Source organism: Neoarius graeffei, chromosome 17 (assembly GCF_027579695.1).
Source record: "Neoarius graeffei isolate fNeoGra1 chromosome 17, fNeoGra1.pri, whole genome shotgun sequence".
Lineage (NCBI taxonomy): Eukaryota > Metazoa > Chordata > Actinopteri > Siluriformes > Ariidae > Neoarius > Neoarius graeffei.
This window is the reverse complement of record NC_083585.1, coordinates 50,666,416-50,693,190: the sequence shown is the minus strand read 5'-3', so window position 1 is coordinate 50,693,190 and position 26,775 is coordinate 50,666,416. Positions and strand designations below refer to the sequence as shown.

The following is a 26,775-nucleotide window of genomic DNA, read 5'->3' as shown; positions in this document are numbered from 1 at the left end:
ACTCTGACCTCTCGACTATATAGTCGTGTTCATAACCCTGGGTCTCCTGTCAGTTTTGCACTGCCAGAGCTATTTGTTTACTGCCATTCGTCACTTTGCACCATTAGTTTATTTGTTTTTATTTATTTATCTTCCATTCAATACTGTCACCTTTGCACATCTTCCTTTACAATTCTTGTTTTTAGCACTATTAATGCACACTCACACGTACAAGGAACATTCAACAGTTATTCCATGAAACTGAGGCTACATCCACACGACAACAGCAACGAGATTTTTTTTTTTTAAATATCACGTCCACATGGGCAACGGATCAGTAAAATATCAGGTTCATATGGCAACGCAACGCTTGCTGAAAATGATGCAATACACATGCCACACCTCTACGTGCACTGTAAGATGGTCCCATCGGAGACACCAGAACAATAGAAGAAGTAGACGCATGTGCATAAACCCCTTCTTCTGTAGCATTAGCCACATAAAGTTTTGATTATTTGTCAGTAGCGTAAAATAGTATCTATTGTCTAAGACACTTATTTATATTTCATATTAAAACGTCTATGTAAATTAATACATAGAAAGCCTGGCCAGGCGCTGAACGTTCTTCTGCCTTCACTTTAAGAGAAATTCAGGGCGAGCATGAGCCTAGGTTCTTCCCTGTCACTGTCACACGCGCACACCTTCTCACTCCCTATCCTATGGCTATAGTCCCTTTAAATCACGTGCTCGTTTTTTGAATGGAGATGCAGAAAGAGGAATGAACGGGGGTAGATGGAGAGAGAGAGGAATGAACGGGGGTAGATGGAAGCCGGTACGCCAACATTCTGAGATCCTCCAGAATTCTTTAATGGTCCGGAATAAATTGAATGCTACACGTTGATGGATTACTTTGTTCTTCTACGTCCTTTTTGAGGAATGTATTGTCGGACTTAAACCAACATCTGAAGAGGTGAGATCGCTCCTTTTTTTTCCCTATTTTTGCTGGCAGGATTGTCATGTGGTTGTGAAGTCATCGTAAACAAATCCGTTCTACTCATCCAGACGACTTCGCAACGGCTCCGTTGCCAGATTTGTCCACTCTGGAACCCGTTCTCAAAAGATTTCGTTTTGGGGCACCCAAAACGCCGGTGCCGTGTGGACACCAGGCCGAAACGATAAACAATTTTATCAGATTCACCTGAATCCATTGCCGTGTGGACAGGGCCTTAGTCGTACATGAGCTGATAGCCGGCTAAAAGCCATGTACAACGAGACTGAGTGCAATAGCTGTTTTATTTTATTCAAATTCACGGGATTTTGAGAAACAAAGCTTTTTTTTTTTGCAAATTCGAAAAATAAAAACTTTATACAAAACATCCAACAAAATCATTTCCGCTTCGACGGACTTCTTTAAAACCTATCAATGGCTGCACGAATTCACTTTAGTGTTGTTGTTGTTGTTTTTTTTTTGTAGAAAGTGCCATCTTGCTGTCGTGCCGAGGTATAGAATAGCTTTAGACGTTTATTTAATTCTTCCTTGGACATTTCAGTTCTGTAATTTTCAAACTTATTTGAGCTTTTGAACCAGTCTAAAAAAAATCAACAAATTTTAATACTTAAAGATGAAGAATGTAAACAAATCAGCAAAATGACAGTAGCAATTTGTGAAAAATTCACTGGATTTTGAGAAACAGAGCATTTTTATTTATATTTTTTGCAAATTCAATAAATAAAAACTTTGTACAAAACATCCGACAAAATCATTTCCGCTTAGAATGTAAACAAATGGGCGAAATGACAGCAGCAATTTGTAAAAAATGCGATAATAATAATTCTTGAAAAATAAACAAAAAAATCCCCATTCTTACCATTAAATACTTTTATGACATAATTTGTTGCTTTTTTGTATTTTGGCGGGGGGGGGGCTGTTTATGAGGAGAGTTTTTATTTCGTCCTCGGTTGGTTCAGCAACACGCTCCGCCATTTTGTTTTTCTCTACTTACGGTATATGAACTGATATCCTTGTAGTAGAGTAACCAATCAGAGCACGTGATTGCTCATATCCAGTGACTGTGGATATAATAATTATACATATATATATATATTTTTAGCTGCTTTTGAACCAGTATTTTATATCATTGTTATCAATGGTACAAAATATCATTAAAAGATTCAAATATCATTAAAAGATACAGCTTGAAAGCTTGTAATTTAAAAAAAATATATATATAATAGGGCCACATGGTGGTGTAGTGGTTAGCACTGTTGCCTCACAGCAAGAAGGTCTGGGTTCGAGCCCAGTGGCCGGCGAGGGCCTTTCTGTGCGGAGTTTGCATGTCCTCCCCGTGTCTGCGTGGGTTTCCTCCGGGTGCTCCAGTTTCCCCCACAGTCCAAAGACATGCAGGTTAGGCTAATTGGTGGCTCTAAATTGACCGTAGGTGTGAATGGTTGTATGTCTCTATGTGTCAGCCCTGTGATGACCTGGCGACTTGTCCAGGGTGTACTCCGCCTCTCACCCATAGTCAGCTGGGATAGGCTCCAGCTTGCCTGTGACCCTGCACAGGATAAGCGGCTACAGATAATGGATTGAAATACTGTATATTTTTATAATTACATTTTTATCCATATATTGTACTGTCGGCTTGTTCTTATGATTTTTTAAAATTCTATTTTATGTTGAACAGTGTGTCTTTTTTTTTTTTTCATGTTTGATAACTTGCTGCTGTAACAAAACAATTTCCCAGCTTCGGCTCAATCAGTCAGTCAGTCAGTCAGTCAGTCAGTCAGTCAGTCAATCAATCAATCAAACAAACAAGCTATCTATCTATCTATCTATCTATCTATCTATCTATCTATCTATCTATCTATCTATCTATCTATCTATCTATCTATCTATCAGATCTCCACTTCTATAGTCTAGAGTGGGGAAGACATCTGGAATTCTTCCTACATGAATTATCTGTTATTTATATGATTCAGTATTTCAGAATGCTGCCTACTTACTGCCAAGAAGGGTGCCAGAGTTAATGGTGGCAGCTTGAAAGCATTGACAATTATTTCCCAAAGGAATGAAGAAAATGTTTCATGACTCAGGGATGTATTATGTTGGAATCGAAGGTTTAAGAGAGAATCAGGAGAGCTGACGAAATTACTCAAGATTACAGAACTTCTGTCAAAAGATATGAGAACAAAGAACTCAGTGATTGCTTGACAAATCTGGGGAGAGAGAGAGAGAGAAGATATCAGGAGTGTCTGAGGGAATTGTTATTCGAGCAGGAGATTGTGTGTCTCCTGTATTCATATGTGGAATGGGAGAGAACATGTACTGTTTCGTTCTTCTTTTATTGCACCATCTGCATTCCTAAATGAACAATTTTACAGAATATTATGCAGTACATTTTCAAAGCCATATACAAGGCACTGGAGATGTGAATATTCCCGAGACCACTTGAAACGGGCTCTGTTTTTCTGTTATTCATGTATTCATGAATAACAGGTGTTGTGAACATAGGGGATCATAATTGATTTTGCATGCAATAATCAAGAGTGCAGACAGACAAGTATTGTAAGATGGGGTTGATCTGCACCTGTAAAATGCAAATCAGGTGAAAGAAAAGAAAAGAAGTCATTCGTGCAGAGCCTTTCAAAGTCAGGTCTATGAATGAAAAAGCAGAGGTGATATTTAAATTTTATTTAAATGATACTTAAATCACAATCCACCATTATCAAAGTTATTACAACCCCAATTCCAAAAAAGTTGGGACACTGTGTGAAACATAAGAACAGAATGTCAAGATTTGCAAATCATGGAAATGGTATATTTCATTGAAAATAGTACAAATACAACATATCAGATGTTGAAACTGAGAAATTTTATTATGTTTTGAAAAATATATGCTCATTTTGAATTTGATGTCAGCAACACATTTCAGAAAAGTTGGGACGAGGCAACAGAAGATTGAAAAAGTTGTGTAATGCTAAAATAAGGAATTTGGTTACTTGGCAACAGGTCAGTAACATGATTGGTTATAAAAAGAGCATCCTAGAGAAGCTGAGTCTCTCAGAAGTAAAGATGGGGATGGGTTCACTGCTCTGTGAAAGACTGTGTGGGCAAACAGTGCAACAATTTAAGAATAACGTTCCTCAATGTAAAACTGCAAAGAATTCGGGGATCACATAATCAATGGTACAAAATATCATTAAAAAATTCAGAGAACCTGGAGAAATCTCTGTTGGCAAGAGACAAGGCTGAAAACTGTCACTGGATGCCTGTGATCTTCAGGCCCTCAGGAGACACTACATTAAAAGCAGACACGTGTCTGTAGTGGAAATCACTGTATGGGCTCAGGAACACTTCAGAAAACCATCGTCTGTGAAAACAGTTCATTACTGCATCCACAAATGCAAGTTAAAACCAGATATAAACAATATCCAGAAACACCGCCACCTTCTCTGGGCCCGAGCTCTTTAATGATGGATTGAGGCGAAGTGGAAAATTGTCCTGAGGTCTGACAAATCAAAAGTAGAAATTATTTTTAGAAATCATGGACACCACATCCTCCAGGCTAAAGAGGAGAGGGACCATCCGGCTTGTTACCAGTGCACAGTGCAAAAGCCAGCATCTGTGATGGTATGAGGGTGCATTAGTGCACATGACATGGGTAGCTTGTACATCTGGGAAGGCATCATTAATGCTGAATGATATATACGTTTCAGAGCAATATGCTGCCATCCAGACAAAATCTTTTTCAGGGAAGGCCTTCCTTCTTTCAGCAAGACAATGCCAAACCACCTTCTGCACATATTAAAACTGCATGACTCTGTAGTAAAATAGTCCAGGTGTTAAACTGGCCTGCCTGCAGTCCAGACCTGTCTCTCATTTAAAACATTTGGTGCATTCTGAAGTGCAAAATATGACAAAGGAGACCCTGAACTGTTGAGCAACTGAAATTGTATATCAGGCAAGAATGGGAAAACATGTCTCTTTCAAAACTACAGCAATTGGTCTCCTCAGTTCCCAAATGTTTACAGAGTGTTGTTAAAAATACGGTCATGCAACACACTGGTAAACATGCCCCTGTCCCAACTTTTTTGAAATGTGTTACTGACAGCAAATTCAAAATGAGCATGTATTTTTCACAAAACAATTTCTCACTTTCAACATTTGATATGTTGTCTTTGTACTACTTTAAATTAAATATAGGGTTTCCATGATTTGCAAATTATCGCATTCTGTTTTTATTTACAGTTTACACAGCATCCCAACTTTTCTGAAATTGGGGTTTGTGGCAGCAGGGGTGTGGTCGAGCGTCGGCTGTGAACGGCGAGAAGGCAGGTTGAACCACTAGGTAACATGCGATGAAATGGACCTGCGTATAATTACTGGCTGTCTATTAACTGTGTCTTTTGGACAACCAAGAATGAGAGCTGTGTTACCCAATGTGTGTGTTTATGTGGGAAACTATACTAGTATATGTTAGTTGTCACTGAAAAGTGTAAAAATAAAAAGAACACACCTCTTCTGAAGCCTGCTTTCAGTTCCTCTGTTTCCCACAAACTAAAAAATTGTTACAGCCTTGTATATTCATTATTGAGTTCGTATAGTTCTCAACTAAATCTAAACCTGAATTTAATCCAAATTACAATAACTTAAAAAAAACCCAACAAGTAGGCTTTAAAATAATGCCAGTTTATATCCTGTTCATGTAATGTTCAGAAATAAAAAGCTTGAAAGCTCTAAGAAATAGACTAAATATTATCGTACTCATTTATTTTACATAACATTCATGAAATTGGTCCTAAGGGGTGTTAAGGTGGTCCATGGAATTTATTTTACTGTTAAAGGGGTTCCTGGCTCCAGAAAACCTGGAGAATGCATGAATTAATGTGCATAATACAGTATGTGATATTCTTAGATAAATCTTAATAAAGTAGAAATGTATGTATACTCTTCTTAACTTGTCTTGTGTATCACAAAAGTGTTAACAGGAAAAACTAGAAGGGCACTTGGTAGAGTGCATACCGTCATCAAGCCACATATTATCAACATGAAAATCAAATCACTTGAACTTAGGATAATACTAAAGCTGCGCACCAAAGCTTATCAAAATCCATTCACTCCTTTTTGAGTTACAGTGGGAAAAGGCAAACAAATCTTGAATCTACATACATATCCGGATTTGTATCAAAATCTAGTCAATTGTTCCTTGACCCATGGATCACTATTCCACCAAATTTTATCAAAATCTGCTCACTACTTTTTGAGTTATGTTGGGAACAAACAAACAAAAAACTGAGATGCAAACATAACCTCCTCCAACAAAGTTGGTTGAGGTAATAACTGGTCATGAAGGGAGAAGTTCTAAAGTGGGGAATTATGTCAAAAACAAACAAACAAACAAATGATGCTATAGTCATCCATCCATTATCTGTAGCCGCTTATCCTGTTCTACAGGGTCGCAGGCAAGCTGGAGCCTATCCCAGCTGACTATGGACGAGAGGCGGAGTACACCCTGGACAAGTTGCCAGGTCATCACAGGGCTGACACATAGAGACAAACAATCATTCACACTCACACCTATGGTCAATTTAGAGCCACCAATAAGCCTAACCTGCATGGCTTTGGACTGTTGGGGGAACCCACACAGACACGGGGAGAGCATGCAAACTCCACACAGAAAGGCCTCGCCGGCTGCTGGGCTTGAACCCAGGACCTTGTTGCTGTGAGGCGACAGTGCTAGCCACTACTCCACCGTGCCGCCCAATATCATATTCATCTCATTATCTCTAGCCGCTTTATCCTGTTCTACAGGGTCGCAGGCAAGCTGGAGCCTATCCCAGCTGACTATGGATGAGAGGCAGGGTACACCCTGGACAAGTTGCCAGGTCATCACAGGACTGACACATAGAGACAAACAACCATTCACACTCACACCTATGGTCAATTTAGAGCCACCAATAAGCCTAACCTGCATGTCTTTGGACTGTTGGGGAAACCCACACAGACACAGGGAGAGCATGCAAACTCCACACAGAAAGGCCTCGCCGGCTGCTGGGCTTGAACCCAGAACCTTGTTGCTGTGAGGCAACAGTGCTAACCACTACTCCACCATGCCGCCCAATATCATATTAAGAGTATAAAATAATATTTTGTTATATTTGCAGATTTTTTTAATGTTTTGTTTTTGTAGCTACTGCCTGTGGCTACTGTCATCGTGTTGTAAGAATGTAAGAATGAGTGTAACAATAGTGAAACTTCGTAACCAATCAGCACTTATCCTGATCAAGTTTGATTGCCCATTCTATTTCCTGATAAATTTCAAAACCAATCAGAACCAGAAACGAAATAAGAGAAACCTCGTTGTAACGTTGTAGTATCGGAAGATAATCGGCAGATAAAAAGATAAACGAAATTCACCTCGTGGTTCACCAAGGCTACTGATTCAATATCAAGTAAGTGGTGTTTAAGAATATTTACATTTTGATTATCACAGTTTTTGTTTGGTCCTTCTGAAAGTTCAAATGAAAGGTTTTGTAAGGGTTTTATTTATTTATTTATTTATTTATTTTTAGCTTTTTGGCAGATATTTATGCCAAGAATTCCAGCCATTCAACAAAAACTCGAGAAGCCAGCAAAGACAACATTAGAATCTTTTGAGCGATTCGCTCGGTTTGCAATTACAAAAGTCCCATTTGGGAATAAATCAGCTCCTTCGGGGGATAATTGAGCCCTTTCGAGGGATTATTTATTTTAGTCTTTACACTACACTTGTGAAACAAAATGTGCTCATTGTGTTGTTATATGCTGGTTTACAGAACTGCATTCCCCAGAAAGCACTAGGCGAATAGCGGACGATATAGACGATGTACACGGTGATGTTGCCCAGTAAAAAAATTAGTACATACTGTAGCCCACGCCGACTGTGTGAGTGTATCATTTAAAATGCACTACACAGGATAACATGGTGTCAGATGAAGTCTGCGAGTTGGAAAAAGACGATGTGCTGCAAAAAGACTGGTGAGCGAGTTGGAGCGGTGGGGACGTGCCTACCGAGTCCACGGGTGACCTAGTCAATGCTAGTGGGAAAGGATAGCAGCAGCAGCATCAGCGACAGTGGGGAAGAACTCGGTGAAAGCGAAAGTGAAGTCGTGACAGAGTCGCCGATATCGCTGCTGCAGATTTTGTCGACAGAACGGACTGCACACAGACCCACAGTCATGGATAAGCTAAGTCCACCCTCACCCATGCAGTTTAGTGGCAATCTCGCTGATAACTGTAGACGTTTCAAGTAGAGGTTTGAAATTTATCTAGCTGCTAGTGGAGCTGGACAGGGGGACGAGAAAGTGCAAGCGCAAATCTTTCTGCATGTAATTGGGGAAGATGCGTTGGACATTTACAATAGCTTTCATATTGAACCTGATAATCTCAAACTAGACACAGTCATGCAGAAATTTGAAGCATACTTTGTGCCTTCCAAAAATATAATGTTTGAGAGATACAAGTTCTTTTCCTGTGACCAAAAACCTGGCAATACTTTTGATCAGTACTTAGTAGAGCTGTATACTTTGAGTAAGTCATGTGAGTTTGAAGACCTGAGAGATTCGCTCATAAGAGACAGCATTGTTTGTGGAATTGCAGACAATGGACTGAGAGAGAGATTGCTGAGAGAGAAAAATTTGACTTTGGATAGGACTCTGGATTTGTGCAGGGCAGCACAGAGCTCATGCGAGCAAGTCAAAGAAATGGCCAAAACAGAAATGGCGGTGCATGCTGTAAAATCAAACGAGCAGCCCAAGAAATGTCAAGTTAAACAAAATAGAGAAAAAAGGGGCAGAAGGCAGTTGTAAAAAATGTGGAGGCAGTCATGCACCAAGAACATGTCCTGCTTTCAGAAAAACTTGTAATAACTGTGGCAAAAGAAATCATTATGCGAGATGCTGCACGGCTGGTGACACGAAGAGAAAAGTGCACACAGTGGATGAGGAACTAGAGGAGCTATTCGTAGATGTAGTGCAGGCATCCAGTGTTGAAAAAGAAGAATGGATTGTTCCAGTGACTGCAAACGAGACAATAATACCATTTAAGTTGGATACAGGAGCACAAGTGAAGTTGTCACTGGCTGATTACAAAACGCTCAAAATAAAAAGCAAGATTCATCCAGTGAAGATTCAAGTGACAGGCTACATGGGAGAAAGCGTGCCAGTTAAAGGCAGTTGTATAGTGACTTTCCAACACAAAAGCCAGATCTTAAAGGCACAGTTGCTGATTGTTGAAAAGAAAGTGCAACCAATATTAGGTCTAACTGCATGCGAAAAACTCAATTTAGTGAAGAAAGTGTTCGTGGTGGCATCGCAGACCAACAACGATCAAGAGACACTCATGATAGAGTTTAAAGTTGTTTTTGAAGGACTCGGCTGCTTACCAGGTGAACACAAGATACAAATAGATGAGACTGTTACACCGGTGGTACATGCATGCCGGAAAGTTCCATCTGCACTGAGAGAGAGACTAAATGATGAGCTAGCACGAATGGAAAAGCTGAATGTCATAAAGAAAATCAATGAACTGACGGATTGGGTAAATTCACTCATAATAGTGCAAAAGAAAAATGGTGCATTGCGCATATGTCTGGATCCTAGAGACCTTAATAAAAGAGTCAAGAGAGAGCATTTCAAGTTGCCGACCCATGAGGAGATCATGTCTAAGTTTGCAGATGCGAAGTGGTTCAGTAAACTCGATGCGTCTTCAGGGTTTTGGCAGATGAAGCTCGATGATGATTCGGATCTGCTTTAATATCAACAGATCTTCGTTTAAGGTACGTGAATCTTTTCATCATGGCACACCTTCAGCCTGTTCAGTGTGCTGAGTGCAGGATGTTTAGTCATTCTTCCTCCGTCACTAGCGATAGCTTTAGTAGCTTTATTTGTGATAAGTGCAGATTAGTTAGCTCTCTGACGGAGAAGATTACAGTGCTAGAAGCGTGTGTCCAGGCTTTAGAGCAGGTTAGTGAGTGTGAGAACAGTGTAGTTTCTGCAGGGGAAAGTCTGGATGCCCTAGGTGGAGTTAGTAATCCCCCAACTCCGGCATTAGAGCCCTTACAGCGGGGCGAATGGATGACGGCTCGGCGGCATAAGCGTAGAGCCAAAGCTACCGCTGAGGCTCACCCATGAGAGCACCACTCCTCTCCACGTCACGTGCCGAACAGGTTTGCTCTCCTTAGTGATGCACCCACTGAGAAACCTGAAAGAGCTCTGGTTATAGGGGACTCTATCATACAGCACGTGAAATTAGCTCAGCCTTTAGGGGCACCAGCAGCTTTAGTCAGGTGTATACCGGGAGCCAGGGTGCCGGACATAGCAGGTAATCTTAGGGTCCTAGGCAAGCACAGGTTCTCAAAGATAGTTATCCATGCAGGAGCTAATGATATACGCCTTTGTCAGTCTGAGGTTACTAAGAGTAACTTTGTAGAGGTGTTTAAATTAGCGAAGGCGATGTCCGATGCTGTAGTATGCTCTGGCCCCATCCCAATGCGGTGTGGCGATGTAGCTTACAGCAGGTTATGGTCGCTGAACTGCTGGCTGTCCAGGTGGTGCTCTGAAAACAGTGTGGGCTTTATAGATAATTGGGCTAATTTTGAGGGCACTGTTGGTCTGTTAGGGCGGGACGGTATCCATCCCACTCGGGAAGGTGCTGCTCTCATTTCCTGCAGCATAGGTCATAGTCTCAGAACAGGCCTAGTTAATTTCTGCCAATCCAGAGCCAAGGCCAGGGAGCAGACGAACAGGCTAAACTGACTGTCTGCTAGCTGCACAGAGTCGTCACTCAGGGTCCACTACATCGAGACTGTGTCTGTTCCCCAAGCTCAACAAAAAGGTAGAAATTTTCAGAGAGTTTGTTCCAGTAACCTAAGCAATATAAAATTAGATCATACTGATTGTACAGCTGCTGCCAGCACCTTTGATCTAAAGGTGGGGCTATTAAATATTAGATCTCTTACATCTAAAGCGCTAATGGTTAATGAACTCATTCCTGATCAGGAGTTTAATGTACTTTGTTTAACTGAAACATGGATTAAGCCAAATGAATATATAGCATTAAATGAAGCGAGTCCTCCTGGATACAGTTATATACACCAGCCTCGTCTAACTGGCAGAGGAGGAGGCGTTGCGGTTATTTATTAAAATTATCTAGGTGTAACACAAAAACCTGGTTATAAATTTAATACATTTGAAGTTCTTCATACTCATATAATGTATGTAGCCTCGAAAAATAAGTCTACCCAGTTAATTCCATTGCTTATTATTTACAGGCCCCCGGGGCCATATTCTGAGTTTCTTTCTGAATTTGCAGATTTTATCTCAGATGTGGTTATTTCCTTAGACAAAGCTTTAGTTGTCGGAGATTTTAATATTCACTTTGATAACCCAAAAGACCCTTTAAAAACAGCGTTTGTGTCCATCTTAGATTCAGTCGGGATTAAACAGAATGTCATAGAACCGACCCATAATGGTGGTCACACCCTCGATCTAATACTAACATTCAGATTAAACGTAGACAAGACAGTCATACTTCCACAGTCTGAAGTTATCTCAGATCATTATCTCATCTCATTCAAACTATGTCTGAGTAATAATATATGCACCTCACCACGCTACTGTATTAAACATACTTTCACGTCAACTACTACACAGAGCTTTATAAATGATCTCCCAGAGTTGTCAACATTGATTGGGTCACTGTCAGCCCCTGCAGAACTTGATCAGGCAACTGAATGCTTAGAGTCAACATTCTGCCATACTTTAGATAATGTAGCTCCTCTAAAAAGGAAAATGGTCAGAGACAAAAAATTAGCACCCTGGTATAATGATGACACTCGCACATTAAAACAGACCACTCGAAATTTGGAACGTAAATGGTGTCAAACAAAATTGGTAGTGTTCAAATTAGCTTGGAAGGAGAGCTTCCTGAAGTATAGAAAAGCTCTTAGTGCTGCGAGATCAACGCATTTCTCCTCCCTAATAGAAGATAACAAAAATAATCCTAGATTCCTATTTAATACTGTAGCAAAATTAACCAGGAATAAGTCCACTATTGACACATGCACACCTGCAGTATGTAGTAGCAACGACTTCATGATTTTTTTTAATGACAAAATTGAGAATATCCGAAAAAAAATTCAAACTACTAATTTAAGGTCAGACAATGAAAGTGACCTTGTAGTTAACTATATAACTGTATCAGATCATCAGTTAGAATGTTTTACTCCCCTTAAAGAAACTGAATTACTTTCATTAATCCCTACATCAAAAGCCTCAACTTGCGTACTAGATCCCTTACCTACACGTCTATTCAAACAGATAATACCTGAAGTAATTGAACCACTTCTAAAAATAATAAATTCTTCTCTTAGGATCGGCTATGTACCCAAATCCTTTAAACTAGCAGTTATCAAACCCCTGATTAAAAAACCTGACCTTGATCCCTGTCAGCTGTCCAATTATCGGCCAATATCAAACCTCCCCTTTAACTCCAAGATCCTTGAAAAAGCTGTGGCACAGCAGTTATGCTCATATTTACATAGGAATAACATCCATGAAATGTATCAGTCAGGATTTAGACCTCATCATAGCACAGAGACAGCTCTGGTTAAAGTAGTAAACGACCTACTGTTGGCGTCTGATCGGGGCTGTGTCTCGCTGCTTGTGTTGCTTGACCTTAGTGCAGCATTTGATACCATTGATCATTCCATTCTTCTGGATAGACTAGAAAATGTTGTGGGAGTTAAGGGAATGGCCCTCTCCTGGCTCAGGTCTTATCTAACTGATCGTTATCAGTATGTTGATATAAATGGTGATATTTCTAGACGTACCAAGGTAAAGTTTGGTGTTCCACAAGGTTCTGTCTTGGGTCCACTGCTTTTTTCTCTGTATATGTTGCCTCTGGGTGATATTATTCGTAAACATTGTATTAGTTTCCACTGTTATGCTGATGACACACAGTTGTATGTCTCTGCAAAACTTGATGAGAGACACCAACTTAATAGAATTGAGGAATGTGTTAAGGACATTAGACACTGGATGCTTATTAATTTCCTTCTGCTTAACTCTGACAAGACTGAAGTACTTGTGCTAGGACCACATACAGCTAGAAGTAAGTTTTCTGATTACACAGTGACTCTGGACGGCCTTTCTGTTTCTTCACGTGCAGCAGTAAAAGACCTCGGAGTGATTATTGACCCCAGTCTTTCATTCGAAACTCACATTGATAACATCACCCGGATAGCTTTCTTTCATCTCAGAAATATTGCAAAGATAAGAAATTTAATGTCATTGCGTGACGCAGAAAAACTAGCCCATGCTATCGTTACCTCCAGGTTGGATTATTGTAATGCCTTACTGTCTGGATGTTCCAATAAGTGCATAAATAAGCTCCAGTTAGTTCAAAATGCAGCAGCAAGAGTCCTTACTAGAACTAGAAAATATGACCACATCACGCCTGTCTTATCCACACTGCATTGGCTCCCAATCAAATTTCGTATTGATTATAAAATACGACTATTGACCTTTAAAGCACTAAATGGTCTCGCACCACAGTACCTGAGTGAACTTCTGCTCCTCTATGACCCACTACGCCTACTTAGATCAAAAGGTGCAGGCTATCTGCTGGTACCTTGTATAGTGAAGGCTACATCAGGGGGCAGAGCCTTTTCTTACAAAGCCCCACAGTTATGGAACAGCCTTCCAAGTAATGTTCGGGAATCAGACACAGTCTCAGCATTTAAGTCTAGGCTGAAAACATTTATGTTTAGTCAAGCCTTTTGTTAATGGTGTTTATGAGGTAAAGGAGTAGATCTGGAGGGTCCTCAGACACAGAGTGTTTTGGTAAACTGGGATGTATGGATGCTGTCAGTCCCCACTCGCTTGCTCACTCGAGTTTGTTGACGGTGTAGTGGCTGGCTGCTTTATGTCCCGGGGCTCCCTCATGCCTGTGTTACCTTCTGGCTCTCTCCTTTTAGTTATGCTGTCATAGTTAGTTGCCGGAGTCCCTGCTTGTACTCGGTGCAATATGTATACTGTTCCTACTTATTCAGGTGACATTGGGCATACCTAACAACCTGTGTTTTCTTTCCCTGCCCCCCACCCCAAATCTGTCCCTCTGAGTTACATGGAGTCAACAGGAAATCTTTTGGTGGAGAGGGTGGAGACCTCGACTGGCTATCGTAGCCTGCAGGGAATCGGCCGTCAGACTTTCTGTCGCATGTCCCAGACCCGGTGAAATGTAACTGAATTGTCTTGGCCAGCCCTAAGGGTCCAATCTGCATCCCATCATTGCTGAGGAGTGTGCTCCCATCACCCAATCAAGCATCCAGCCAGAGCAGGTCATGATATATTTTTTACCATATTAACATGCCATTGTTGTGTGTTATGCCTGATGTAAAGACTCTCGTCTCTGCGAGCCTACCACACAGATTTAATACTTGTCATTTTTAGGGCATACCTAACAACCTGTGTTTTCTTTCTCTCTCTCTTCCCCCCCCAATCTGTCCCTCTGAGTTACATGTTGATCCTGGGATTGAGATGCTGGCCTCTTCTGCCCCTCGGACCTGCTTGATCCATCCTGGTGCCCTGTGTCTGGTCGGAGTTTTATCGCACCGCTCCTGTGAAGGACGGCCCCATGAGGACAGTTGAGGGTTATACCTGTTAAAACTGTTAATATTATAGTCAGGCTGTCTGTTGTTGCCCAAATGAGGATGGGTTCCCTTTTGAGTCTGGTTCCTCTCGAGGTTTCTTCCTCATGTCGTCTGAGGGAGTTTTTCCTTGCCACCGTCGCCACAGGCTTGCTCATTGGGGATAGATTAGGGATAAAATTAGCTCATGTTTTAAGTCGTTCAAATTCTGTAAAGCTGCTTTGCGACAATGTTTATTGTTAAAAGCGCTATACAAATAAACTTGACTTGACTTCATGCCAGTTCTAGACTCTGCACCTTCCGGAAGGAAGATATCACTTTCTCCGTCTTTCATATGGAATTCTGTCTGCTCCAGAGGTCTATCACAAGACTATCCACACCATATTCGAGCACATTCCAGGAGTCACAACCATGATGGAGGACATCATAGTCTGGGGTTCCACAAGGGATGAACATGACACAAGGCTGAGACAAGTGCTTGAGTGTACATGAAGTGTGAACCTGAAGTTGAACAGAGACAAATGTGAATTCACAGTCAAGGTACTGATGTTCATAGGAGATGTTGTATCTGAGAAAGGGGTGAGTCCTGACCCGAGAAAGACATGAGCCATAGCCAATATGGTCAAAAGTCAAATAGTCCCATATACGTTTTCGTATACATTCCCATATACGTTGGGGAGTGCCTGTTAGAGAGCACACTCTGTCTAGGCCATCGGCATGGTGAGGTAGGGTGGCCAGTTCCTTTCCTCGCCGCCTTTAACTTCCCCAGTGTTTCCACCAGGTCCCCATTCACTGCTGGGTGGACAGGAGGTGAGCCCCAGATCACCGTCCGAGGCGAGGCTCAAACCGGGGACCGTTCGCTTAGTGGTCAAGCACTCTAACCACTTGGCCACTTTGCCTCGCCAATATGGAGAGACCTGAAAACAAAGATGAAGTGAAGTGGTTCTTAGGGATGGTGACATATCTAGCAAAGTTTATTCCCAGCTTGTCCACCATATCAGCACCACTCAGGATGCTGCTGGAGCAGAATAATGAATGGATGTGGCTACAACAGCAAGATGACTGTTTCCAGACACTGAAAAAGATATTCATCTCATAGCCTGTGCTTAAATTCTATGACCCTAAGAGAGAGACAAGAATCTCAGCGGATGCTTCTCAGTATGGCTTAGAAGTGGTCCTTCTACAGTTGCACGAGGAAACAGGGCAGCCAATGGCCTATGCATCGAGGGCCCTCACAAGTGCCAAGGTCAATTATGCCCAAATAGAGAAAGAATTGTTGGCCACCACATATGCATGCAAGCGTTTCCATCAATATGTATACGGGCAGACTGTTGAAGCAGAGACTGACCATAAACCATTGGTCGCTATCATGTCCAAGCCATTGACTGACTGTCCAATGAGAATACAGCGTATGTGTTGATCTCAAGCCACAAATGTCAAGCCAGACAGGGGTGGAACGGCCCGACACGACACCTCAAACCGGAGACAACACAACTGACTGGGCTGACCACAGTACACTGAAGCATACAGCGGGTCTGGAAGCGCCAGCGAATGTGCATAACTCTCCTGTAATGACACCTGGCAGACCAAAGCGCATTGTTCAGTCTCCTAAGAGACTTATTGAAAGTTGCTGAACACTAGAGACTGTAAATTTGTTGCAATGTGTGAAAAAAAATTTCTTTGTTATGATACTGTGAGTTTAAGTGTTTCAGACAGAGCTTTAGAGCAAGGTAATGCAAGGTACATTTGATCTGAAATGTATTTTTTGTTGGGTTGAAAAAAAAAGAAAAAAAGTAATTTCTTCTTTCAAAGGGGGGGACATGTGTTGTTATATGCTGGTTTACAGAACTGCATTACCCAGAAAGCACTAGGCGAATAGCAGATGATATAGACGATGTACACGGTGATGTTGCCCAGTAAAAAAGTTGGCACATAGCCCACGCTGACCGTGTGAGTGTGTCATTTAAAATGGACACAACTGACCGGGCTGACCACAGTACACTGAAGCATACAGAGGTTCCGGAAGTCCAGAAGCACTACACGGGATAACACTCATTAGTACAAAATAATGCTTCTCAGACAATTCATGAACAAGTGCTTTCTTTCTTACTATTTTGAAAATAGATCTAGTTCACAGCACTGTATTTTGAACAAAACACAGTAAACAAAATTGGTAACCAAAATACTACAAACCCTGATGCTGCTCAGAGCTTGGTCATGCTTGCAGGAGATGAGGCTAGTATAATTGATAACATGCATATATGCTAGGGTGGCACGGTGGTGTAGTGGTTAGCACTGTCGCCTCACAGCAAGAAGGTTCTGGATTCAAGCCCAGTGGCCGATGAGGGGCTTTCTGCGTGGAGTTTGCATGTTCTCCCTGTGTCTGCGTGGGTTTTCTCCAGGTGCTCTGGTTTCCCCCACAGTCCAAAGACATGCAGGTTAGGTTAATTGGTGGCTCTCAATTGACCGAAGGTGTGAATGGTTGTTTATCTCTGTGTGTCAGCCCTGTGATGACCTGGCTACTTGTCCAGGGTGTACCCCACCTCTTGCCCATAGTCAGCTGGGATAGGCTCCAGCTTGCCTATGACCCTGTACAGGATAAGTGGCTACAGATAATGGATGGATGGAGATATATAGGTATACTGGGTGCGATTTGCTGGGGGGGATGGTGGGGATCATCGCCCCTCTGGTTTTTATCTCTGCTGAAAAAAAATCCTCGGGGACAACCCCGTCAATAAAACAAACAAACCAAAAAAAAAAGTTGACATGACAGGCATGTTGTGACACAGTTTTCTATGGTCTACATTGCACTCACTTTCAAAATGACCCGAAGTGGCAGCTTTGATGTTCACGAACGTCCCCAGCAAATAGATACATTGTAGATAATAACAATATCTTTGCGTTCCTGCGCAAATGTGCGCAGCTTTCGATTTAAACTGTTTTTTTCTCATCCTTATACGTCCTGTGTTTCATGGACTGTAATGGATTTGCTTATTTAGTAATTTTAATCCAGAATTTACTTTGAAATTATAATCAGACACTCCAACGCCCCCCCCCCCAAAAAAAAAAAAATCGGATCTGCACGATTCAGCCGTGAAAAAGGCGGCATGCGCCAAAAGGCGTGCTGTTTGCATCCCTGTATGGAAATTAGCATTGCTAATGAAAACGTGCGAAAATGAAACGTGTCCAGAGCAGTATTTCATCGTTCTTCGTTGGGCCAGCAAATAAAAAACAATCAAACCCAACATCCACACTTACCTGCAGCACAAAGGATGAACAGGAGGAGGATGCCCAGGATAAGTCCTGTAGAGAAGATGACGTTGTTCACGAGTCTGGGAACATCTCGCAGCATGCGGTTGGTGGCTGTCTAGAGCCGGCACGATTTGCTAAATGGCAAGAGGGTCGAGAGTGGCTAACGGTGTCAACTGATGGGTCAGTGAAATGTGCAGCTTGCTCTGAAGTAAAAACTTTAGGCCCCAACACAGATGAGCGCCTTCACATTGATCCGGCATTTGTGAATGGTGTTAAAACCAGCTCAGCTAAAAAGCTGAATGATAAAATTAACAAGCATGGCAAATGCCAGTCCCACGTGAAATGCCTTGAAATTCTCCAAAAGAGACGTGATGCAGCATTTGAAACTGCCAATAATGTAAGCACAAGTCTGTGGAGGAAGAAGAATGAGGAGAGGGTACGGGCCACAGCGTACTGTATGCACACTGTGTACATGATCTGCCAGAATGACCTGCCATTCAAAATGCTGCCACAGGTGATCGAACTGCAAGAACTGAATGGGGTTGATGTAGGGTCAATGCTGTACTCCGACAAAGCCTGTCGGAGTATGCTGATGTTCATCGCCCAGAAAATGGCAAGCCAATTAGTAGGGTTTCATAACAAAATCACCTGCAAAATTCAGCATCCTCATCGACGAGAGCACGACCATCTCAAATAAAACATGTCTCATAGTTTACATTCGCATTCCCTTTGATGGAGAGGTTTGCAACTTCTATCAATTAATCGAATTGGAATCATGCACGGGTTCTGCCATACGAGACACGTTGCTGGACACCCTGGAGAGAGATGGCATCACCAAGGAAATGCTGCGCTCCCGGTTGATTGGTTTCGCGACTGACGGGGCCGCCGCTATACTGGGCCGATACATAGGAGCTGCCACTCTCCTGCACGATGAGATTAACCCTGACCTTACTGTAATTCACTGCATGAATCACAAATTGGAACTTGCAGTCCATGATGCGGTGAAGCACACAACAGTCGCAAGTCATTTTCAGATGTTTACAAATTGCCTGTATGCATTTTTCTCCCAGAGCCCCATGCACACCCGCGAGCTTGAAATCGCCACCTCCAATTTGGGCATGCATGCTCGCAGAATAGGCAGGGTGTTTGATGTGCGCTGTCTGTCTTCATCATGCACGTCAGTTACAGCTCTCTGGGAGAGTTATCCAGCTTTGGTGCGTCTCTTTTCTGCGCTGGCTGTGGACACCTCAAGATCCACCACAGAAAAGGCGAAGTGTCAGGGAATTCATTCCCAGATGACTCAGTGGATCTTTCTGATGGAACTAGCACTGGTGAAAGATGCCCTGGAAACTCTGAAAGCCCTGTCTCTGTTCCTGTAGAGGAGAGATGCCGCTGCCATCCAGGCCAATGCAGAGGTGGACATCACAATGAGGGCCCTGCGGTCCATGAAGCTCGCTGACGGCGCCAACACCAAAAGCCTGAGACAGGAACTCGACACGCACTCATTCAAGGGGGTGAATATCTGCCAGCCGAGCGACCGAGAGCAGCAGAGGGCAAGTGCGTTCCGTGACCGCTTCTTCACCTCGCTGGCAGATAACGTGGAGCGCAGGCTGGACGACAATGGTGTGCTTGCTGCGCGTGCCCCTTAAGCTGGCCGAAGGATGAAGGTGAGCGCATTCTGTTTGGGGAAGACAAACTTGTCAGAATTCAAAAAACCCTGGCAGCTGAGGTCTCTGACACCGCTCTGCTGCTGAAAGAATTTTGACAGTACAAGTTCAACGGAGTCCAAGGAGAAAATCTCCTCAACTTGCTTTCTGTCGTCTCCACGCTTCCCGTGTCAACAGCAGAGTGTGAATGTGGATTTAGCACCATGAATCACATCCTTACTGATGAGCGCAACAGAATGAATGTATCCAACTGAACAGCCTTCTTTTCCTCGCTGTCAATGGGCCAGACATGCGTTCCTTCCCTGCTGAGAAATTCGCAGAAATGTGGATTAAAGAAGGGTGAAACGCGGCGGATAGCGCACCGACGGGAAAGCAGAAAAGGCCACATGAACTGCGCCATCAGAGCAAACTGTTCATTTAGTATTCATGTATTTTAGTGATTTTCGAGTCACTGTCCATTTAATCCGGAGGGAGAGAAACATCACAGCAACGCGACAAGCAATGTGAACTTTGTTGTGTGTTAGTGTTCGTGTATTTAGTCAGAGAGATAGGAAGATGAATTTACTATCTCTGGCTTAGTGTTCGTTTTCATTTAGTGTTATTAATTTTTTATCATCGGATGTATGTTATTGAGCTGTTAGCCTATTGTTACCTTAATTTTGTGACGTTTCATGATTAAAAAAAACCAAACAAACATCCCCCCTTCTGGTTTTTTGACAAATCGCACCCTATATATATATATATATATATATATATATATATATATATATATATATATATATATGCTATATTTACTGTATAGACATGGTATCAGAAAACTATTTTATTTATAAGCAGTAGCCACATGTACCTACAGGGGACCTATTTTTATATTTTTCATTCTCAATCCAGAACAATTTTAATTTGTTTTACTCCAATACTCACAACACAAAACCTTGATGCAGATAGCATGCAGGTTGTTCTCTGCCCGGATGACCGTACGCATGCCAATGACGAAGATGTTCCCAAAGCAGGTGAGGAAGGCCATGACCCAGACAGAGACCCGGAGGACGACACTCGCCAACAGGTCTTCAAAAGATGAGAGGCCATCCGAGTTAGGCTTGCATTTTCGGACATGAGGAGCATAGGAACAGTACTGGAATTTCTTAAAGTATCTGGGAAAATGTTAACAGAACAATTTACAATTACAGTTGGACACAAGCAAATGGTTTCAGTGTTATCTATTGTTCTAGATGTAAAGACGGTGATGTCAGCACGTACAATGCATTAACCAAAGTATTAATGAGACAATGTTGTTTTAGATCAGTGGATGATTTATAATGTAATGAAAATCAATGAGTTACATGTAGGAGAGGTTCTTCACTGACTGGAACATGCGGGTCTGGATGTTTGGGATCTCGACTCCTTCCAAGCCCCTGTGGAAGTGAGTAGAGATTCAGGAGTTATTATCTCAGAATCAGAAATCACTTTTATTGCCAGGTATGTGGAGACACACGAGGAATTTGACTCCGGTTTCACTTAGCTCTCATAGTACAAAAACAGATAAAAAAGCGTATACACAAAACAAACAAACAAACAAACAAACAAACAAACAAACAGAAAGAAAAAAATGGTGCAATAGGTGCATAGTGCAAAGTAATCCAAGTAAGTCAAGTATGGAATAGATAAATATAAAGTATACAGTGAGCACAGAATTACGGGATGAGTGTGCAGATATTTTACAAGTGATATTACTGATATATGAATCTGGATTTTATCTGTTCATCACAGAAAGGATTTTCCCTTTTGGTGCAATATGATGCATCGTGCAAAGATGAAATAGTAAATATAAATAAGTGACGAGTCTGCATACAGACGGGAGATTGAACGGCTGGTCTGGTGGTGTGGTCAGAACAATCTGGAGCTGAACACGCTCAAAACTGTGGAGATGACAGTGGACATCATTAAAAAGGCCCAGCAGAGGTTGTACTTTCTGCGCCAGCTCAGGAAGCTCAACCTGCCTAAGGAGCTGCTGACACAATGCTACTCTGCCATCATTCAGTCTGTTCTTTGCTCTTCCATCACTGTTTGGTTTGGATCGGTCACCAAACAGGAGAAGAACAGACTGCAACGGACAATAAGGACTGCAGAGAAAATTATTGGTGTCAACCTGCCCTCCATCCAAGACTTATACTTGTCCAGAGTCAGGAAACGGGCAGGTAACATCTCTGCAGACCCATCACACCCTGGTCACAATCTGTTTAATCTTCTCCCCTCAGGGAGGCGATATAGATCACTGTAAGCTAAAACAACCAGACAGAAGAATAGTTTCTTCCCTCAGGCTGTCTCTGTGATGAACAGCTAAAATCCACATTCATATATCAGTAATATCACTTGCAAAATATCTGCACACTTATACTGTCATTCTGTGCTCACTGTGACTTATAATATGTATGTGTATATATATATATAAACTTATTTAAATTTACTATTCATCTTTGCACTATGCACCATATTGCACCAAAAGGGAAATCCTTTCTGTGATGAACAGCTAAAATCCAGATTCATATATCAGTAATATCACTTGTAAAATATCTGAACACTTATACCGTCATTCTGTGCACACTGTATACTTTATATTTATTTAACTATTCATACTTGACTTACCTGGATTACTTTGCACTATGCACCTATTTTTGTTGTTGTTTGCTTGTTTGTTTGTTTTGTGTATACGCTTTTTTATCTGTTTTTATACTATGAGAGCTAAGTGAACCAGAGTCAAATTCCTTGTGTGTGTCCACACACCTGGCAATAAAAGTGTTTCTATTTCTATTTCTAACAGTGAGCACAGAATGACAGTATGAGTGTGCAGATATTTTGCAAGTGATATTACTGATATATGAATCTGAATTTTAGCTGTTCATCACAGAGACAGCCTGAGGGAAAAACCTATTCTTGTGTCTGGCTGTCTTTGCATACAGTGATCTATATCACCTTCCTGAGGGGAAAAGATTAAACAGATTGTGACCAGGGTGTGACGGGTCCACAGAGATGTTACCTGCCCGTTTCCTGACTCTGGACAGGTATAGGTCTTGGATGGAGGGCAGGTTGACGCCAATAATTTTCTCTGCAGACCTTATTGTCCGTTGCAGTCTGTTCTTCTCCTGTTTGGTGACTGATCCAAACCAAACAGTGATGGAAGAGCAAAGAACAGACTGAATGATGGCAGAGTAGAATTGTGTCAGCAGCTCCTTAGGCAGGTTGAGCTTCCTGAGCTGGCGCAGAAAGTGCAACCTCTGCTGAGCCTTTTTGATGATGGTCACTGTGTTGGTCTCCCACTTCAAGTCCCGAGAGATTGTGGAACCCAGAAACCTGAAGGTTTCAACAGCAGTCACAGTGTTGTTGGTGATGGTGATGGGCAGCAGAGTGTGTGTGTGTGTGTGGGGGGGGGCTCCTCCTAAAGTCCACTGTCATCTCCACAGTTTTGAGTGTGTTCAGTTCCAGATTGTTCTGACTGCACCACCAGACCAGCCGTTCAACCTCCCATCTGTATGCAGACTCGTCACCATCTCGGATGAGGCCGATGACCATTGTATCGTCCGCAAATTTCAGGAGTTTAACAGACAGGTCTCTTGAGGTGCAGTCATTGGTATAAAGGGAGAAGAGCAGTGGGGAGAGCACACACCCTTGGGGGGCGCCAGTGCTGATAGACCGAGTGCTGGATAAGATGCTCCCCATCCTCACCTGCTGCTTCCTGTCAATCAGGAAGTTTGTAATCCACTGACAGGTGGAGGAGGGCACAGTGAGCTGGGTGAGCTTGGTGTGGAGGATGTCTGGAACAATGGTGTTGAATGCCGAACTGAAGTCCACGAACAGGATCCTGGCATACGTCCCTGCAGTGTCAAGGTGTTGCAGGATGTAGTGTAGACCCATATTTATTGCATCATCCACTGACCTGTTTGCCCGGTAGGCAAACTGCAGGGGGTCCAGCAGGGGGTCTGTGATGTCCTTCAGGTATGACAACACCAGTCTCTCGAAGGACTTCATGACTACAGATGTGAGGGCAACAGGCCTGTAGTCATCCAGTCCTGTGATATTGGTTTTCTTAGGAACTGGAATTATTGTGGAGCGTTTGAAGCATGAGGGGACTTCACACAGCTCCAGGGATCTATTAAAGATCTGGGTGAAGATGGGCGCCAGCTGGTCAGCACAGACCTTCAGACAAGAGGGTAACACACCATCTGGGCCAGGTGCCTTCCTGATCTTCTGTCTGTGGAAAAGCTGACAGACAGGGCCGTAACCAGGATTTTTCAAATACCGAGGTCAAACATTGCGATACATCTTATTTGCCAAAAAAAATGTCCTAATATGGTGACTTTTCATACATTTTGGAAACGAGTCAAAATCACAAGCCCAACAAGATGAACATGTAGGTGAACATGTTTATTTTAACAATTTCAAAACTGCACGATCACAAAAGTATTTTGTGTGTGTGTGTGTGAGTGAGAGAGAGAGAGAGTGTGTGAGAGTGAGTGAGTGAGAGTTTGAGTGAGTGATGGAGTGTGAGTGAGTGAGTGAGTGAGTGAGTGAGAGAGAGAGTGTGAGTGAGTGAGTTAGTGTGAGTGAGTATGAGTGAGAGTGAGTGAGTGAGAGTGACAACGCAATCTAGCCGAGCCTGAATGGACTTCAATTGCTTTTTAAAAAATATCTGCCCTTTTCAATAGCAAAATACTAGACGGTTATTGGACAAAACCGACTAAAACGCCACATTCGGAGACTGAGCCTCACTGGAGATGGGAGTCAATAAGAGGGGCGGGACAAGACTTCCCGAGAGGAGGCTCATCTCCAGCTGGTGATCGGAGGAGGAGCTGTGAACGCGGCTGGGCTCTTCATGATTGACAGAAAGCAGTCAGAGGCGGTACATCATGTTGTAAATAAAATGTGAACATAAGTTTGCTACCCGTTTTCATTTCCGTTCGAAAATACAACCAATGATCAAAACAATAGTGTCTTGTGTTCACGTTAGCCTATAGTCTGGTAAGTTAGCAAAATAGCTCAAGTCTCGTCAGTACCCGATAACTTCATAAACAACAGGTCACGACTGTCCAGCCTTTTCTGATCTGAAACGCACCAAATCAAATCGAGAGAGAGAATAAAAGAGTTTGTGCCGCCTGGAAAACGAAAATCCTATCTAGCTAAGTGGCTTCGACTGTTGTTGCTTGAAATGCTAATTAAAATTGCACTGTTAATGATCATAAGCATTCCGGCACATAACTGTCAGTGACTGGCAAAATTAACTCTCCTTCTTCCCTCTTTCTTTTTCTCTCACTTGTTGACTTTCCAGAGCTGAGTTTGGTTTGTTTTAGTGTAGTAGACTTCTTCATCTTATGTCAATTTTCAGATTCCACGACTAATTGACAAACTGACTGGCTGCGGAGCCGGACCTTGATGAGAACACTTCTCAGCTCTTGTATATCCCGTGGTGCTTAGCTGACTATCGCGAGGCTGCCTGATATGAAATGTTTCCAATGTCGGATATTTCAGCTTCGTTTAAAAATGATTATGTGGACTTTATTTTTAGACAAACAAATGAGAACAGGGGGATGCAAGCTGAATTTAGAATTTTCCACCGATCAAAGTCAGAACGATTTTCATCATATATTAATTTCACATTTCTGAGTGAAAAAAAAAATACCGTGGGAAAAAAATGCCGAGGACATGACCTCGGTGTCCTCAATGGTAGTTACGGCCCTGCTGACAGACATCCTCTTCACAGATCTTGAGTGCTGGTGGGGGGTCAGAGGCAGGGGGTGGCAGAATGGCAGGGGGTGTAAATGGGTCTTTAATGACTGAAGGGGGGAGAGGTGTGAATGTGTCAAATCTGCAGTAAAACACATTCAGCTCGTCAGCCAGTTGATGGTTCACTGCAGTGTTGGCGGATGGTCTCCTATAGTTAGTAATGTTCTGCAGGCTTCTCCACACTGACGTCGGATCGTTTGCTGAAAGGCTGTTTTTAATCTTATCAGCATAGCTCCTCTTAGCTGCTTTCACCTCCATTGTCAGTGTGTTTCTGGTCTGATTATACAGAACTCCTGTCTCCACTTTTGTAGGCCTCTTCTTTGTTCTGGCGAAGCTGCCTGAGTTTTGCAGTGAACCAGGGTTTATTGTTGTTGTATATGCGGAAGGTTTTGGTAGGCACACACATATCCTCACAAAAACTGATGTAAGATGTCACAGTATCAGTCAGTTCATGCAGGTCTGAGGCTGCAGCCTCAAAAACACTCCAATCAGTGCAGTCAAAGCAGGCTTGTAGTTCCACTTTGGCGTCATCAGACCATCTCCTCACCATCTTAACTACAGGCTTAGCAGATTTCAACTTCTTCCTGTAGGTCGGGATAATATGAACCATGCAGAGATCAGATAGTCCCAAGGCTGCACAGGGGACAGAGTGGTATGAGTCCTTTAAAACAGTGTAACAATGGTCCAGAGTGTTAGAGTCCCTGGTGGGACACTTAATGTGCTGTTTATATTTTGGCAGTTCGTGGCTGAGGTTTGCTCTGTTAAAGTCCCCCAAAACAATGAGCAAAGAGTCCAGGTGTTTTTTCTCCACATTGTTTATCTGGTCAGCCAGGTGTTGTAACGCCTCAGTAACACAAGCCTGAGGGGGGATGTAAACTCCATCCAGAATAAACGAGGAAAACTCTCGCGGAGCATAAAACGGTTTGCAGTTTATGAATAATGTCTCCAGATGAGGACTGCATGATTTGTTTAGAACTTTGACATCAATACACCAACCTTCGTTAATGTAGAAGCAGATTCCGCCTCCCCTCGTTTTCCCCGTGAGCTCCGTTTCGCGGTCCGCTTGGTGCAGGTGAAATCCAGGCAGGTGGAGAGAAGAGTCCGGGATGTGCTCACTGAGCCAGGTTTCAGTGAAGCACAAGGCAGCAGATCTGTTAAAATCCGTGTTAATTGAGTTGAGGAGCAGCAGTTCGTCCATCTTATTGGCCAGAGAGCGGACGTTAGCCAGGTGAATAGACGGGAGCGCAGTGCGAAACCCTCGCTGCCTCAGCCTGACAAGCACGCCGGCTCACTTCTCCCGGTGTCTCCGGTGTCCTCGGCGTAATCTATAGAGAGATGCTGCTCCTCCAACAAGTAGCTCTGGAAAACTTTCCGGATCAATGAAAACAGATGAAAAAACTTTCCTGGTGGTT

At 42.6% G+C, this 26,775-nt stretch overlaps 1 protein-coding gene across 2 annotated transcripts in view; it reads right to left on the bottom strand.

Annotated features, from left to right (window-relative positions):
* The window catches only part of rxfp2b (relaxin family peptide receptor 2b), a 112,232-nt gene that overhangs the window by 8,907 nt on the left and 76,550 nt on the right, over nucleotides 1-26,775 (bottom strand). For both annotated transcript variants that reach the window (XM_060898184.1, XM_060898185.1), the window contains exons 14-15: nucleotides 20,929-21,000; nucleotides 20,510-20,739 (exon numbers count right to left, since the gene is read on the bottom strand). In XM_060898184.1, coding sequence (XP_060754167.1) covers nucleotides 20,510-20,739; nucleotides 20,929-21,000 — 302 coding nt within the window. The remainder of the gene's footprint in view (nucleotides 1-20,509; nucleotides 20,740-20,928; nucleotides 21,001-26,775) is intronic.